The sequence below is a fragment of the Nelumbo nucifera genome, chromosome 1, assembly GCF_055504915.1.
Source record: "Nelumbo nucifera cultivar China Antique chromosome 1, China Antique-T2T, whole genome shotgun sequence".
Taxonomy (NCBI): domain Eukaryota; kingdom Viridiplantae; phylum Streptophyta; class Magnoliopsida; order Proteales; family Nelumbonaceae; genus Nelumbo; species Nelumbo nucifera.
In genome coordinates, this window is record NC_142649.1 from 198,493,036 (window position 1) to 198,511,831 (window position 18,796).

The window sequence follows — 18,796 nt, forward strand, 5'->3', positions numbered from 1 at the left end:
GTTACTAATGTACATCCGATCTTACACTTGTAACAGAAGCTAGAAAAAATATGGGACAAAAAAGAAACAGAAGAAGAGAAAAAGAGAGAATGGAAAGGAGTAGATAAGAGAGAATTAGCTTCTTCACCAACTGTACAAAGCCAGCGTTGACAGGTCGAACTTGGTTTTATATAATTAATAATTTCTAGATTATAGAAGTGTCGTAGATGGACTTTTTCTTAGAATTATTTTATTGAGAGAAAAGGGAAATCGGTTAGCTAGAAGCCTAGAACAGCTGGAAACAGGAGCAGAGCCCATTTCCAGAATCGAGCTCTGCGGTAGTTTCAGAGCAAGTTCTTCAACTTCAACAATCAAATGGAACGAACCCGGAATTTTATTTTTCTATTCTTAGCGAATGAAGATAGACATGGAATAAATTAAATCTTTGGTTCTTCCATTAATGGACGCACTAAAATCAGTTGTTACAAAGTAAGTAACAGCACTTGACAAATTCAAAGAGATGAATTACAGTCAGAAAAGAGAAAAAAAAAGAACAGCTTTTTTAAAAGAAGAAAAGAAAGCATAAATTTTGAGAAGTAGAAGAAGAATCTTTAAATACAAGAGAGCCCATTTTTCCTGATTGTCAAAGCAGCTTGGGATAATCTCAGATCGACTAATGAAGAGAAAAAGAAGAAGTTTTTACCTCTACTTGACGTCCAGAGCTGCGAGCTTTGATTTGAATCCTGACCAAGTAAAGCAGAATTCAGTCTCACTTGATCTGATCGACGAATTCTGCATCCGAGACTGCCGAAAGCTCAACCTGACTCATATCGTCATCTTCAAGAGGAGCAGGGAGATTAAGATCTATCAAATTGTCCCCAAATTTAGTAGAATTTGCAGCAGTAGCTGAAGCTGAAAGGTGAGATCTCTTGTGCCCACCAAGAGCTTGTCCAGACCCAAAGACTCTGAAACAAACCGGGCATTCATGGATTCTCCGATCGACGACCGAAGTGCCTGCATTACCGAGTTCGGACTCGAGTTCATGAGTTCGAGAAGCAGGGGAAGAAGATGGTGTGCAGCCCTTAATCTTCTTGTGACTTGCTCTATGACCACCCAAAGCTTGATAAGAGCGAAAGACCTTCTTGCACGTGCCGCACTGGTACCTTCCTCGAGTACGAGTCGGAAATTTGAGCTCTTCCGAGTTATCCGACTCCTCAATGGATCTCTCTGCTTCTTCTTCTTCTTCCTCCTCCTCCTCCCTCATCCATATATCCCTCGAAAGCATCATAAGACATAAAGCAACATCCTCTTCAGGAGTAGTATCAGATACCGAGCTTACCGGTTCGGGCTCTGCCGTCGACTCCGCCTTACTTGATTTGCTTAACTTGGGCTTCTTAACTTCCTCTTGCTGTTGCTGCTGATGCTGCTGCTGCTGCTGCTCTGCGATGCTCGATTTACGATTTCGCTTCGATCGTCTTCGTGACGGGTTCCTCGACGATTCCGTCTCACTTTCCCTATCTTGAACGACGGACCCGGCATCAACAGCAAAGGAAAACTCAGGATCTACCAAGCGAAAGCTCTTCTTGGGGTTCTCTCTCAACCCATAATACAGAGCTTTCTCCTCCTCCTCCTCCTCCTCCTCCTCCTCCTCTACTTCTTCACCGGAAGAGGACGACGAAGACGATGGCGACGAAGACGAGGCAGATTCAGTCTCATCTCCGATGGGATGAGTAGGTTGGGTCTTTGGTTGAGGTGGGAGGGTGGCCATATGCGACCTCATATGGCCACCCAAAGCTCTCCCATTGGCGAAGCGCTTAAAACAGAGCTTACAACTGTGTCGCTCCATTGAACTCACAGAAACGGAGCTCCCAAGCTTGCTCTGGCTCTCTCTTCTTCCTCTCTGCAAAGGGAAGCTTAACAAGTATAAGGAGAGTGGAAACTAAAAGGAGTAGGTGACAAGCATTCCTCCACCAAAAGGCACACAAAACCAAAGAAGCATAAATAATTGATAAAAAGTAAAAATTAAAAAAAAAAGAAAATTTAATTAAGAGTAATTCTCAAAACGGCAAAAAGAATTAAAGAAATAAATTAAAACGAAATAAAGTGTGTGCATGGAGGGGGAAAGAGGGACATGTAACATGCAAGTCTTGCCCGCTTCGAATTTATTCCTATTTTAGTTTTTTTAGGACAATTTTGTAACTTCGAAAAATATCATTCCCTACTACGCATCTTATAATTATAAAGCCGAAAAAAAAAATGAAAGAATTTTTTGGGTGTTGGTAGGACTCATTGGGTACATGAGCCCGACCTGAACCAGAAAATGCTTTTTGTGTTTGCAAAGATGTTTTCATTGTGTTCCATTTTCGCTCATCTCAGGGGCATTTTCGGTATTTAAATCCGGTTATACCAAGGAACTGATCCATGCTTACTTGTACAAGTCAAGAAAACTGCTGGGTTTGTTGCAACGACGAAGCGTAAAAGATAAATCCACGTGGCTCAGAAAAGTGCTGGTTTTTTTTTTTTCTCATTTTCTGTTCCATTTTGTTCATTTTAATTTTGATATTGGTTTTAATTCCGTATTCTTAAGTTACTTATAGGGATTTTGGTACTTTCTGCCGGTTTTACAAGCGCCAACTGTAACTGTTGAAAGCTATAGCATGCCGGATTAAGCTTTTTTTTTTTTTTTAAATAGTCATTTAGCTATTAGTTTATTTATTATCAATCGATTTGGATTTTTTTTTGAAAAATAAAATAATTAAAGAAAATAAATAAAAAAGGGAAGATGGATTGATGATTGAGAACGAACATCTCCCGTACTTATTCGTGAATATTGATGAAAGATATTCCCAGTGCACGGTGGATGTATATGTGAGGCGCCCATTTGTGAGGAGCAGATCCGACTGCGATTGATGGGGGTAGGGGAGAGAGAATGGAACTAACCTTCATTCGTGAGAGGAGAGGAATTTTCTGTGGAGTAAATGCCGTTATGTTAGGCGTGGACCGAGCCTCCCCTTTGCAGTTGCACTACTCTAGACTCTAGAGTAGTCTAGTCTTGATTCTAACGTGCGCGGTGAAGATACGCTCACACGGTCACGGCTCACCGTCATCTTTGGCAATAAGATGTGGCACACATCTCGAGGCCGTGGTTTCCCAGGGAGAGATGTGCTGCTGCATGGAGTACATCCACAAGTACCAGAGATGTTCTGAAACGTACACCATCACCATCTCAACTTGCCTCTCTCACTTTGGATATCTAAGGTTTTTTCTATTTGCCAGACTCTAACTGGAGTCAAGTTGAGAATCCAGTTGGACCGAAGATCAAGTATAGGCCCAGTACTACGAGGAAACACCATGAGTTTGTCTCTCCTACCCCATTTGAATTATCACGGCCGTTGATTCTGTTGATCACCCATTGTCTGATTTTCTAGGGTTTACTAGATTAAAGAAAGACCCAATTGTGCGATGATGAAATTCAACTGCCCATAGTCCATATTATTGTGTCACATTCGAGATGTCAGACAGCATTAGGTTTTCTCTATCTTCATGGGGACATGACTCATGAGATACTTGGGTTGGGTTCAGATGGCCTCCGAGGTACAGCATTACTGTTCCATTTGTAAATTGTGAATTAATGGGCTCAGAACGCGCTGGACGGGCTGGATTTTCGACTGCTTACGGGAGAGAGAGAGAGAGAGAGTGAGAGGCTGAGAGCCCATAACAAGTGACAGGCTCTTCAGGATACACGGACCCACAATTCGAATGGCCCCACCCCCACTCCACCCTGGTCCCTGGGAGATTGAATGCCCTACTTTTAAGTTTTATCTTAACTTCTTAAGCATCAGATCAGTCCTTTTTTTTTTCCCTTTTGATGGTCTTAGATAGATATGGCGAAATAGGGGTTCGGCATGATGTCCCAACTTAAAATCATACCAGTGCCCTGATTTGTTTAATGGTTGTGATGCACAGATAACAGCATGTGCTCCTGTATGAAAGTAAAGGTGTAGGGCAACGCTTTGCATAATATTAACAGGCTAACTTTTCCCTTATGATACACCTGGGAAATCTTCGTACTTGATCATAAAAAGCTGAAAAAAGTGAACCAAAATAGTGTTCCTAGATATTAAGGATTTATTTGTCTTACTATATCAGATGCAGAAGAATGAAATGTTTGCCATGATGCCATTGTGGTCAAGCAGAATTACAGAATAAAACCCAGATCGTTTAATTGTTATTGTCACTGACCAAACGCTTCACCCAAACGATAACCCACATACAGGTCCTGTCCTACACGTTGCCTTGCTTCTAAACTTGGATTACTTTTGGAGTTTGGTCCTTCAAGGGTAGTATCGTCATTTCGATCATATTCCTATTCTTTCTTATCGCGGATAAAAACTATGGATTCAATTTCAATTTCTATTGGAATTTTTCCAAACAGGGTTTATTATTGATTATATCAGGATGAAAAGTTAGTATTTGGGAAATCATTTGAAATTTTTAACGCTTAAACTAATCTCAGCTGTTGATCTATTGATTGATGAACGGCGCTGGCGCCTGGCGGGTGTGTAAGGTTTAACTGTTCAGCAGGATGTGGAACCCGTGATAAGGTTCCACGTCAATAATAAATTACATGGGTCTCGCGCATTTTACAGTGGTGTCCATGAATTTATTACTGGCGTGGAACCTCATCTTTGGTTCCACAGCCCGCTGAACACAGCTAAAGCGTTCATCTAATCCGGATTCAAATGCTCAATCTTCAAAGGCGAAAAAAAAAAGTGGTCCCTGAGGAGTTGTGGTCGCTTTCCGATACATGATTACCGTAACAGCATTTATGGCAACCGGCACCGGGTCAGTTTTGTTTTTCAGTCTCCCCGGGTCTGGCCCTGGCCTAGGAACTAGGAACTAGGTTCGTACAGCACATCTAAGAATTTCTTTGGACGGGGACCACTCTTTCATCGCATCGCGTGTATTATAACCACTGGATTTTCATCAAGTGGTGGCGACTGGTGAGTCGTAAAAAGTTATGATGACAGATGACCTAGTCTCTGTGATAACAGGCAAGTCAATAAGTTTGACATAGTAGAGTCTTAAAACCAATGTACTGTAAAGAGTGTGAATAGGTGGACACGTGGAAACCTTTCAGCGGCTCCAGCTCATCTGCCACGGTGCCACCGCGACTAGAATGCGCACCCAAGTCGGAACAATGTGGCAGGTGGAAAGTCACGACGGTGTGGATTGCAGTTGCACCGAACCGGAATTGACGGAGCAAAAGGATGGGGCCCTTGCAAGGAAGGAATCATGAGAGTGGTATCACTGGAACTGCTCATGTCACGTGGCTCCGGCTAGTGGGTGAGCCTACATGGCGTATGTTAGCCACCATTGCAATGATAAAATAAACACTAAACGCCATCACTTGTATAATCTAATGTTTATGGAACAAGATAATCACAACGTCCCAGTTGATGAGACGCACAATCGTCCAGTGAGTTACTGTATTGTTTAGTGCAGGAGTACGTAATATACTTATAGTTAGGTGATAAGCAAGCTTTCACAACCGTTGGATGAGTAACACGTGTCCTCTCAAAGATGTTTGACACGTTTCACATCCAAAGCCCCAAAGGCAGTCCCCATCCGCCATCCACGAACCACGATGCCCTCAAGGCTCAAACTCAAAGAACCCGTGAAGCGTGAATACAATACTGACTTTCGAACGGGCCCAAAGCGAATTTGGTCCACGTCATGGACCCACGCTCACACTAACTGGGCTCCCTTCTCATGGGCCTAGATAAGCCATGTCAAGATAAACCTCAGGTGCGGGGTCCGCCTTGAGCCCGAAAGCTAAACAACATCCTCTTTGGACCATTTGCATGTTGACCATATAAGATTCTATAATCGGACCACCAACATCACAATTTAGACTCAGTGAGTTGGTGGCATGTAAAATATTTTATTGGCATTATCGGGTAGAGGCGTAGGCCATCCTATTTAATGGACCCACAAAGAATCGGACGGTTAAAATGGCGTGTGATTATCACTTGAAGAATAGATAGCGGGGTAGTGGGAGATGCATCGAATCAGGAGCATGAACAGTAGAGTAGAGCACACAGACGTAAGAAGCAATCGGAGTCATATATTGATATGTTGTTAAGGATAAGGTTAGACCTTCGGAAGTGCAAAGCAATGAAGAAGGCAACGCAGGTGGTGCTTTGAGCGCAAAGACTAGTGTGTTGGGAGTGAGGAAGAGAAGGGGTTAAAATTAAAGAAGGCATAAAAATGTATACATGTGTGATGATGATATAACAGCAAATATTTTATGATGGGAGATGGAGGTCGGCTTAAAGGGAAAAGCCCACCCCCACCCCCACCCCCCCCCCCCCCAAATAGTAATACCAAACACACAGATATATTATTATGTAATGGATTGCATTTAATAGAGAAGATTCTACTCCAAGATAAGGAGGAGAATTGCCTAGACTAGTCTTAGCTTCATAGCTTGTCTTTGTCCTTAACGCTCAAGGCAACAAGAATCGATTGATCCCCTCCCCCTCATCTACTGTCCAATGCCTTCCCACTTCTTCATGCTCTCTCCCTTTTTCACTGTACTACTTTACTGTGATCTGACTCATGCCCAATTTAAATTCCAAATTGCGTCCCTCTCTCTCTCTCTCTCTCCGAAATATCACCATACTGCAGACAACGTAACCATCACCGCCATAACACTTGCACGGCCATGGTTGAACCATGAAAGGTGATTAGTTGTTTATGCAATTTGTCATTCGATGTGTGATGATTATTATCCCTTTCCCGTAATATTTTAGTTATTTGGTCTTGGATCTTAACAAGTGTAGTAGTTTGAAGATTTGAAAAAACCGTAGTGGTTGAAAGTGGAAAGGAAATCAATGGTTAATATGGAGACTTTAAGAAGATGTAGCTAGTTAGATTGTCAAATATGCAAAACATGAAAAAAAAATTAATCCGGAGGAGTATAAATGCAAATATGTAGAGTTTAAAACCTTATAATTTGTATTATTTTTGTATATATTTGCATTTTGTATGAACGGGTGAAACAGTAAAATTAGATGGATTTGACTGACCCTCTCGTGTTTCTTCAGATAAACAAACTCAGTTTGTGTTGGACTTGAAATTAGGGTTTGGGAAGTATTTCCTTCTTATTGGATTTAATGGATGTTGGTTTTGATTCATGTGCATCTTGGGCTCTGAGAGAGGCCAACCCACTGTAGCCAGGAACAACATTGGGTAATGGCCCTTCTATTTACACAATTGGGGTCCATTATTATGAAATACCAAGTGATTGCGATGCTTCAAAGTTAGTCAATTGACACACATTGTATCATTTTAGCATGTGTTTTATTTCATGGAGGTTTCATGATAAGCATTTATCAAAATGTTGTCATTTTATTGCTAAATCAGCATTTTTTTCATTAATTTCATCCGTACATATTTGTATTCATAAAAGTGAGTTTTGATTTATGTACACATCAATCGTTAGAAAAAGTTTCATTTAAATGCTTTCCCCACGATTGAGTATTTATTCACTCAACCACTGATGTAATGCCTAGTTGTCAATAAACAGTTTATCAAATAATTTTCTTTGTTTTGAAGATAAATAAAATGAAAACATTGATTTTAATAAATGGAAGCTCTATCAAACACATACTTAGTGATTCAGAATCTTTTAATTCAAGTAGAAAGTTGATCCAATTCCATTTTCACCCTTCATTACAAACACAAACAGCGGAAAAGGGGAGTTGGCAGCAGCCAACAGCATGATTCCCAACCCTCACAGCTATCCAATTACTTACATGTGTGCATACAGTTGTCCTACTGTGTTTTCACACTTACAATGAATGATATGCTCTGCTTTTCGTTTGTACACAGTAGTTGGTATATTCTGTGGCAATTGGCAAACAACAGCCATTCTCATCAAAATAGAAAACAATCAATTCGCAAATTTTTCCAGGCCATAGGCCCATATTCAATCAGCAATGCGTAGGTCAATATTGAAAACTTCACACAAAGTTATGACAGGACTGTTTGATAATGGCTGAAGTTGCTAAAACTGAAATACTTATTGTTTTGTTTTTCAATTCATAAAAGAAATAAATAAAGGGGAGTTCTTTTGGATTTTAAGAGGGGGAAAGTTGGTCAATGGGATTTTGATTCCCATTGACGAAAAAATTCATGATCATTTTTTCTGATTTATGTGGGGATCAGGGAAAATTTATTTTTCTCGGGTAAGTGATACCCTTCTTCTAGGTGGATAAATAACTTTGCCACCTGGGGGGAAGTTGTTAATACTTGATAACTTGAATAAGATAAAAATACCCCTTTTAATAATAAGTTTTTTTGACTAAAGTGGTCATTGCATTATTTATCTGGTAAATAAAAAAACATGGATAAATACACTTACATGGATTACCCAAACAAATACATTTACCTGAATAAGTAACTTACCAAAAATTGAACTGGGCCAAATAGAATTTTCAAAGGTATTATGATCTACCCAATTCCAGTTTCAGTCATTAAGAAGCCTACAACCACCATAAAAACATAATCACTAAAGGACAAAATAATAAAATTTTCAGTTCAGCATTTCCGGTTGTACCAAACAGTCCCTCATCAGATTGGATTGGAGGGTCGAACCGTGAAAAACTGGGTCCTGGTTATGACATTTTTCACGTGTTGAACAAGCAAACCACCAGGTGAGCCAGTTAAATTATGACCCCTGGAACATTTCGGATTTTAGTCCGGTCCGAGTCTTATAACATTGGTTTGACCACCTCCTTGACCAAAGCTGAGTTCTCTGCTTCAAAGTATCATGTTTTGGGTCTGGATGTAGTAAGCACATGAGGTAAGCACAACGAGTGAGCATATAATAGCTTTGTGGCACATTTCTCAGTTAATGTGCCTTTCATCCAAATGTTTTTGTTCCGTTAGACAGAAATTATCTATTATTTTATTATTTTTATCAAAATAATTAAAAATAAAAAACGATGAAAAAAAAAATGTAAATAAGTCCCAACTCCCTATACGTTTAGGTTTCATTTTTTATTGTTTTTATTTTTAATTATTTTGACAAAAATAATAAAATAATAGATAATTTCTGCCTAACCAAACAAAAACATTTTGATAAAAGACCGATTAATTCAGAAACGTGCCACGTGACTATTACATGCTCAATCATTATGCTTACCTAACGTACCGTACCTATTACATTGGGACTAGGTTTATACAACCTGCATGCCAAATGCCACGTTTTGGGCACAATTATAAGAAAATGAAGGTGTGAGCCCCGATAAGGCTGCATTTGATTGTACAAGAGTTGACAACAATAGGACGTTGTATCGTTTGAAACAAGAGGGTGATATGCTTTCCCCTTCATTTTGCGTGCAATTACTCGTCATGCAAAATGAAATCATTTTACTTTTGTTTCACATGACACCACTGAAGCTGCAGTGCATTTCTTGAAAGATATTTTATATATAATGTAGGATTTTCTTTTTATTTTGAGCTTTGCTCCGTGGGAACAAAATTGAGCCAAAACATGTTCTCAGTCATTGATAAGATTTATTTTATAAAAACAAATCAATTTAAAGAAAATATACATTAAAGCCTGAAGCTTATCCAAATGATGTTGGATAAGCCCAAATTCATTCCTGACTGCAGTCGGGCCAAGCCCAAATTAGCATGGGCTAAAATTACGAAGAGGTGGTGCATGTATCTCAAACAGAGTGCATCAATATTAGGGATGTCAATGGATTGGGTTAAATAGTACATTTGGGTTGATCTGACCCTATAAGGTTGGGTTAGGGTCAATATATTTGGCTTTAGGGTCGGGTTAGGGTTTTGATTCTTCAATTCGAGTTGAGTTCAGGTTTTGGCTGACCTAGTTTGCCAGGTTATGATGCCTTACATATATACAAAGTATTCCTGTAACTTTTTGGTTTCTAACTCTATATCTTTAAAGTTTAAGATTTATTTACATGTTGGTTTTGATTTTCTTCTTTTTTAAATGGGAAAAATAACACCTTGAAATCTATAAAACAATTTCGTAATTTAAATTAATGGATTTTATGTCATTAAAATGTGTTAAGAAAGTACGATTGAAATGCTATAGGTAGGGGTGTAAACGGATCAAGTTCGAATCAGATCAAGCAATATTTAAATTCAAATCCAATTAGAAAATTTGATATCCAACGGATTTTGAAAATTAATATCCAAATTCGAATTCGATTAATTAATTATTTTAGGTAATTAATAAATATATAAAATAAATATTTTATTTATATAAAGTAAATAAATATATAAATTATTCATATAATTTAATTATTATATATATATAAATTATATTAGACATTTAAATATTTTATATATTATAAATAAGAATAAAATAACCGGTAGAATTCATATATTTACCGAATCGAATCAGGTCGTATCCAAATTCAAATCTGATTACCTATTCGGTATGAATAGGATATCCAAATTCGATCGATTAGATATTTGAATTATCCGAATCTAATTCAATTATGTCAAATCTTGAATTCAAAATTGAATTTTTGAATACCATTGACACCCTAGCTACGAGTCTATTTGGGTCAGTGTCGGGTTAGAATCTATATGGTCAAGTCGGATTTGGGTTGAGTCACTGTAGCATCAAGTTAGAATTTAGGCAAACCCATGCCGAATCCATTGCGTTACATCCCTAGGTTAGCATTTGAAGTGTATTTTGGCTCTGGGTGGTAGAACAATGAAGTTAGTAGGTTGCACACAAGGTCCAAAGTATCGGAAATGTCAAGTGTATCGGAAAGGCAATTTTAAGAGATGTATTGGGATATGCCTTGAATACGCATGCATATCGGAAAACTAAGATACACATAGATACGCTTGGAAACACTATAGATACTTTAATAAATCATAAAAATACATCAATAACACTAAATATAAGACCTCAATGAGGTGTATATACATTAAATTAATATATTTTAATGGTTTTATGAAGAAATATATTGTAGGTAATTATAATTTCATTAAAAATCCTATGCTCAACTATAATTTATAAATTATAATTCTTAAGTTTCAATGTTTTATGGGTTGGGAAAAACTCAAATCTCCTATCCAACCATAAAATATGCATTGACACAAATTCTAAGTAAAAATATAATCAATATATATTTATTATTTATTTTCAATAATTATAAAAAATAAATAAACATTATATAATATATTCAAAAAAATAGTTATTAAAGAAGAAATTTTAATTGCTTTGTGGATATGATAGATCATCCATAGAATTATAATCTATTCAATCATTGCGATCAAATGATAAAATATAATTAATTAATTAATTATTTATTTATTTTTTAATTCTAAAAATATAAAAATAAAAAAATATATTAAATAAGAAATTTCAATTGGTTTGTGGATATGAAAGATCATCCATAGAATTATAATATACTCAATTGTTGTAATCAAATGATAAAATATAATTAATTATTAATTATTATTTTTTTAGTTCTAAAATATAAAAAATAAAAAAAATACTAAATAAGAAATTCCAATTGCTCTATGGATATGATGGATAAATCCATAGATCTAAAACATACTTAGTCTTTATAGGCAGAGAAAAATTACATTTTCAAATTTTTTATTAATTTATATCTTCTCTAAATATCTTCATGAAATTTCCATAAATTTATTAATAACCCAAAAAAATTATGATTTTGAATGTAAGAAATGTAGATCAACATAAATTTAAACATTTAAGAAAAAATTGAACAAATTTACCTATTTTTGCCATATTTTTCAAAATTTGAAAATTTTTCAAAAAAAATTAACGATTCACACTTGTTTCTTACATTTTTTTTGCAAATCTAACACTATAGGAATGATGTTTGGAGTTTTAGAGTCATTTGGGGGTGGAAGAAGGCTTATTTCAAGGAAAATAAGTTGTTTTTTCCCTTTATTTTTTTTTCAATTCTTTGCCATATCTTTTTTGTCGATACGCTACCGATACGCCCCGATACGCCTTGGTACGGTTCGATGCGGGTCCGATACGCATGAAAAAAAAGACGAGATGTCCGATTTCCATGCGTATCCCGTATCTATTTTTCAAAGATATGATACGCCCCGTATTGGGTCTATTGCATCGAAATTTTAAACCTTGGTTGCACACAAATATTTAGCAATATTGATGGGCCGGTTGCACATGTACCCAAATTCGACACCTACCATGGATGTTGTTAGTGTGAACTTATTTTGTACCATCAGTCTCAAGCTCGAGTAAAAGGAAGGTTGCATCTAATTTTCTAGGGTGGCAAATGGATCGGATCATGATTCAATATGATCCTATATGGTTGAATTCGGATCACCCTTTTCCGATCTAAGAAGATCTGATCCGATATATGTTATATATTTATAAATATAAATATATATAATAAATATATGTTATTTATTTATCTATAAATATATTAGTTATATTGTATTTTTATAATTTTTTGCATTATTTATTTTTTTATAAATGCATGTATATATATGATGAAAATAATTAAAAAATACTTGTATTTTTTTTCTTTATTTAAATTTGTATATTTTAACTTTCTTTTAATAATTTATTAATTTTTAAAGAAAATAAGTCGGATTGGATCAGATCCAAAGATCCGCCTTACTGATAGGATTTGAATTCAAATCGAGGCCTATATGATCCGATTGAATCTTTAGACCGGATCAGATCTGACAAGAACAGTGTCCGATTGGATTTGGATATACATTGGTTCGAATCCGATCCGATTTGTTGCATCCCTATGATTTTCTGTTGGTGCTACTAAAACCTTTATAAAACTCTCATTATCATGGAAATTAAGCATTGATATTTTAACAATGGAAATGAGTACGATTCATGTAGTTGATCTCACGATAAGGCTTGCATGATGATGATGATCTATGGACCTTTGGGAATAGAGATGGAAAATTTCTACTCTACTCAACGGGTATCCATTCCTACCCTTTCCAACGGGTGGGGATGGGTTTAGGGATTCTACAACCCATATGGGTATGGCTAGAGTATGATATTAGGCTAAACCCGACCCTCTCTAACCCACATATTATTGGAAAGCATAAAAAACTTTATGTACTGGGCGTTGAATTTAATAATAAGATGGATTTTATATGAAAGATAATTGATAGTTTATGTATTTCTATGTCTTAATCAAATAATTGTAAACTTTGTTGTTTATTTGTATTATCATACTTATTTATTGCTTATATATGACAAGAAATAACAAGAAATTACATGTGGGTTCTAAACCCAACCCACCCCTACCCTTGAATGCAAGGAGAGTAGGGTTGGGGAGGGTTTTGTATTTTCATGTATGGAGAGGGTTTGGATTCTCAAAATCCAACCCTCTATAAATTTTGGGGCGAATGTAGGTTGGGAGGTTTAGGGAGGTAGATAGGGTCTAAAATTTACAAAGCCCTCCCCAAACCCGCCTCGTTGCCATCCCTACCCACATAAGATGTCTCACACTGGCCCCTACCACAGCCCAACCTTGTATTGGAGCATCTAGGGGTGCAAATTGACCAGATCATGATCTGACCCTATTTGGTCGAATTCGGATCACCCCTGGTCGGATCTTCAAATCGAATTCTGATCACCCCCTATCCGATCCAAGAAGTTTCGATCCGATCTGTTATATATTTATAAATATAAATATATATAATATATGTTATATGTTTATTTATAAATATATTATTTATATTGTATTCTTATAAATTTATTATATTATTTTTTTTATAAAAAACAATATATATATATATATATATATATGAAATTAAAAAATACTTGTACTTTTTGTTTTTTCTTTATTTAAATTGATATACTTTATTTTTTCTTTTAATAATTTATTAATTTGTAAAGAAAACAAGTCGAATCAAATCAAATCCAAATATCCAAATATCCAAAGACCTGATAAGATTCAAATTCAGATCGTTGTACTAAATCCGATTGAATCCAATATAATTGAATTTGAATATACCTGATTCGAATAAGATCCGCTCCGTTTGAAGAGCATCGACCCATTACAAGTCCAGAAGATAGAGTCAATTTAAACTCAACAGTAACATCTGGATCTCCTCATAAATGGCAATAAAATAGTACAAGAAATGTTACGCAGGCGGTAGGGTGTTGTATACAGTGATTTGTGGTCAGCAGATCCGGACCTGTGATCGTGGGCCACATGCACTCTATAATTGGCGTAGAGCAAAATGATTGATCACCATTATTAGTAAAAGAAGTCTATCAACCTCGTCAATCCGTTCTCGTATTTGGGCTATGGCCTATGGGAGTTCACATCTCCGTCCCATATGGAGCCGCCTCACAACGAGTTTAGATCTGTGCCCCACGATAGGGCGCCCCATAACGTCCCACAGTGCATTTTTGCTTTGTATTGGGAACATCTCTCTGATGATAATATAAGACTTGATGAAGTTATCATCAAGAGATGTTTTTAATATAAGGCGAGATGCGCTGTAGGACATTGTGGGGCGCTCCGTTGTGAGGTGCAGATCTAAATTCCCCAGCCATGTATTGAAAACATCTCCAGATGATACCGGTAAACGGCGGGGCGGGGATGTGCTGTGGTGCGGAGATGTGATCTCGGCCTATGGGTGTCCGCTCTCTTCAATTACTGGTACAACTATTCGGATTTGGACAGTATCAGCCTAAACCATTTTGGTCGGTCAAACAACAGCTTAGCCGTGGGGCCTGGGCTAACCAACCTAACAGCCTTTCCAGTTTCCATCAAGTTTTACTTCAGGATGATTCCACGTGGCGCATTATTGTTTGTAAATACGAAAATGAAAGCGAGAAATAAATCGAAGAAGAAGCGGCCCCACATGCCACATGCTTCGCACAACTGTTCTTCGTTGAGTGGTCGTTTGCGTAGGTCAACAAATTAGACAACTACAAGTACCTTTTTTTTTAAAGTGTGGTAGGGAACCAAACATGCTAACGAAACTCTTTCATGTTTGACGCGTGTCAATTTGGAGCTCGCTTTCTGTTCCGAGATTACAGTGTGCTTTCCTTCGATTAATTGGGTTTGTTGCATTGGTTTAGAGAGTCAACCATCAGTCAGAGTCTCAGACAGATATTTAAGGCGAACTTTCAGCTGTAATGACAGTGGCCAACAAAGCATAGGAGTTTGGTCCCACCAAAGATTCTTTTCCAGCATTCTGGTGCTCTGATCCTGTCTAGCTTTTAAGTTTTGTTCATCCGATTTGGATCGATTATCAACCACGTTGTAATTGCTAGAATTAGATCGTGCATTACAAATACTGCATCATTATCAATAGAATAATTTTAAAGTGACTGAAAGTGATTTGAATAGAGTGAATTCCAAATCATCATCACTAACGGGTCGGCAATTTGGAATTGGATTGACGAGTTGCATGATTAGGCCACGAGGATTTATTAGGTATGGGTCGCATTTGCCCTTTGGCGTGGGATCTCCCAATAATAGAGAAAATGAAACCTTCAGTAGTCCCTTCACTCTGTGAAAGGAATAAAGAGGACAATATATGGAGGCAAACTCATCCAACAAATTAATACTAATCTCAGCCCAATAAGTTTCTTTTCGCTATATTCTCCAACTAATTAATCTGGCTTTGTTTTTAATGTAAGTGGCCCAATTCTCCAATCAAGAATAATCACGGTTGAGTTTTTTTTTTTTTTTTTTTTCCCATGGACTTACAAAAAGTAATTATAAATTAAAATAAAAGGGTATATAAAATGGCGACAGGAATCATGGATTCAGGTTTGTTTTATCTGTAATTACAGTTATACAAAATACAGCATGAGGTTGCACCTCTGATTCAAACCTTTCAGGGGTCACTGCCCCCATTACAAATTGAACCAATCCCCACCTGCAACCATGGCGAGGATTCACCACCCATGTTCATGTCCTTTAGCTCACTTAGCTTTGCTAGCTTGACCTTACTGTCTGCTTCATCATCCACGTTCTGTACCGAAGTATTAGCGTTGGTTGTGGTGGTGTTGTTATTGTTATCGTCGTTACTAAGACTGGGGTGGTGGTTGTGATGTTTATCGGAGTGGGTATTGCAATTGGTGTCTAGACCTATCCATGTCTGTAGAAAAATGGCCGTTGGAACTTCAAGGCCTAACGGATTCTGGGGATCCTGAAGAATTCCTGCAATGTCATCGACAGGGGCAGGGAGGTTGAGATCTAGAGGCTCGGACTTGTTAAATTTGGTGGGCCTCTGATGCAGCTGTTGGGTTTGGTGATGGAACTGGTGAAACTTGGCAATCGATGATGTGTCTGCTGGCGAATTGGAAGTGACCCAGTGACACCTCTTGTGCCCACCTAAGGCCTGACCGGAAGAGAAGACCCGATGACAGATAGAGCACTCATGCAGCTTGGATTTCCTCTTGGAGGTGGAGGGGATGGCCGCCAATGGAGGAAGTTGGGAGACCTGCTCGAAAGGTAGAGTTGCATTAATGGAGGATTTGGTGGGGTTGCCGTATCCGTCGTGGGTGATCACATCTTCCTCAGCTAGGCTATCGTCAAGATCATCCATCTTTGCAGCGAAACACCCCTTCACCTTCTTGTGACTAGCCCTATGCCCTCCCAGTGCTTGGTGTGAATTGAATACCTTCTTGCAAGCCTTGCACTCAAACATACCTCCGGCGGGAACCCCCTTGGCTTTTTCACTGGATAGCCGATGGGCAATGGGGAGTTGCAGCGGCACGACGCCCACCGGATTCCGCCTCTCCTCCTCCTTACTAGCCGAAGCGCAAGACTCCTCAGCATCGGCTACAAGTGGATCAACATCAACCCGAGCAGTTGACAACATGACGAGGCAATTGGCAAGGTCCTCCTCCTCGCTTGACGGGCAATTGGAATTAGAATTACCTACTTTAGCCCGTATCGATCTCTTCCTCTTGTACCAACCACAACTCCTTCGTCCTGCACCATCTTCATCGTCCGATCCGGGCAACGGCGAGGACACAGGAGACTCCATATCGTCGTCGCAGTTACATTTCCCGTGCTCAAGGAATGATTTCCACGACGAAAACTCCTTACCGCAATTCTCACAGATCCGACAGCTCTTGAGTCTGTTGGGGTTGGTTCGTAGTGCGTACATGCGCTTATTGCCTGGCGGACTATTTCCTCCCAGCTTGTCTTCCCAATCGCTTACGGGGTCTTCATCTTCAATCTGTCCTGCCTCGTCTCCAATGCCATGGGCTCTCATGTGACCACCTAGAGCTCTTCCACATCCAAATCCTTTCTTACAAATCCTACAATAATGCTTAAAACTTGTCTGTTGATCCACAACCATAGCCATATGTAACAAACCTTACAACTAGAGAGAGAGAGAGAGAGAGAGAGAGAGAGAGAGAGAGAGAGAATGAGAGAGATTTAACTTTCAAGTGTGGAAAGAAGAAAATGCGTGTTCTTGTAGTAAATGTTGCTGTTGGGTTGTATTGTGTAAAGGGAATGGTGCATAAAGTGGGGGAGCCCTTGTTTTTAGTTGAGCTATTGGTTTGTTAGTGGATGAGAGAAGAAGAATGGAGTGTAAGTTGAGAGAGTATGTGACAAGTGGAAGGACGGTAAGGGGAGGGAGACTTTTTCTCCGGCTATTGATGGTGGCGCCGCCGGTCAACCTTACGGACGGACGGTACGTGATGAGTGTTTAATTGTGTGTTATGTCTGCAGTGAGAGGTGTGAGTGAGTGGGAGTGTATTCCGTCCGTCCATCCAGTCGAGTGACCAAGAGTGGTTCTAACTGCCGACCTATTCATGTCCCTTCAATTCCAAGCCAAGAAAACTACCATCGTCCCCTGCTCTGTCGGTCGGTCTATGCCTCTTTTCCATACAATTTTTTTTCCAATAAAAACATTGCAACTTAAATATAAGAAAAAGGCCCAATGAATAATTCTGGTCCCGTTTCTCTTGGGTTTTGGACTTTTGGGAGAGGTGGATTGGATATAATAGTAGGGATATGTTAATGGGTCTGGTTAAGTGGTAAACCCGCTTTGACCAGACCACGTCGGATTAAGTTTGGGTCAACCTTAATCGGCTTTGGGTCAATTTCTGGTTGAGATAGACCGATTCACACCAAGCCCGATCTGTTGATATATGGTAGAATTTGAAATTTTTGCATTTAAATATAGCCTTGGCTGAGTACAGAGGTAATATTTATGAGACGGGTTGGGTTGGATTCGGTATTTCATTAAGATGGGTCCTGGACGGAATCAGGGGCCCAACTCTGTTGAAATTCTTCAATTCGGCCCAAGTCCAGCCCAGGATTTTATAATTTTGCCCACTTACTGTTCCCCATAGTTAATACAGGAAATGCTACAACATTGATTGTACAAACACATGGGGTGCATCATCATAGGGCTCAAGTTGCAACTCTTATAATTGGCGGTGCATTTTGCGTTGCAGTACCGCTATCGAAAATACGTTGTTTTATCATAGAACTTGTGATAAAAGAACAATTATTTTTGCCCAATTTTTATTGGTTTTTCTTTTTTTTTTTGTTTTTTCTTCCCTTATTTTTCCTATGGCTACATTTGGAAACGATGAAAATGGAGTGTAAATCCTGGTTCAGGGTAAATTGGCATTCTGGTTCACTTTTGCCTGTATTTTGATAACATTACATTTATGCATTGACAAATGACAGACCAATGCATATTTACATTGATAATAAAATATAAAAGTACATTAATAAAAAAAAAGTAAATTTGCATTCAAGTGGGCTTTTGATAAAAGTCTGTTTTGCAATGC

General features: G+C 38.3%; 2 protein-coding genes across 2 annotated transcripts; both read right to left on the reverse strand.

Annotated features, from left to right (window-relative positions):
• Positions 1-412: 412 nt before the first annotated feature.
• On the reverse strand, positions 413-1,969 carry LOC104602351 (zinc finger protein ZAT1-like). The gene has a single exon (XM_010266004.3). It carries the CDS (start codon positions 1,823-1,825, stop codon positions 749-751), a length of 1,077 nt encoding a protein of 358 aa, XP_010264306.1. The 5' UTR covers positions 1,826-1,969; the 3' UTR covers positions 413-748.
• A 13,830-nt stretch (positions 1,970-15,799) lies between these two features.
• On the reverse strand, positions 15,800-18,532 carry LOC104602352 (zinc finger protein ZAT9-like). The gene has a single exon (XM_010266005.3). It carries the CDS (start codon positions 17,350-17,352, stop codon positions 15,871-15,873), a length of 1,482 nt encoding a protein of 493 aa, XP_010264307.1. The 5' UTR covers positions 17,353-18,532; the 3' UTR covers positions 15,800-15,870.
• Between the last annotated feature and the right edge of the window lie 264 nt (positions 18,533-18,796).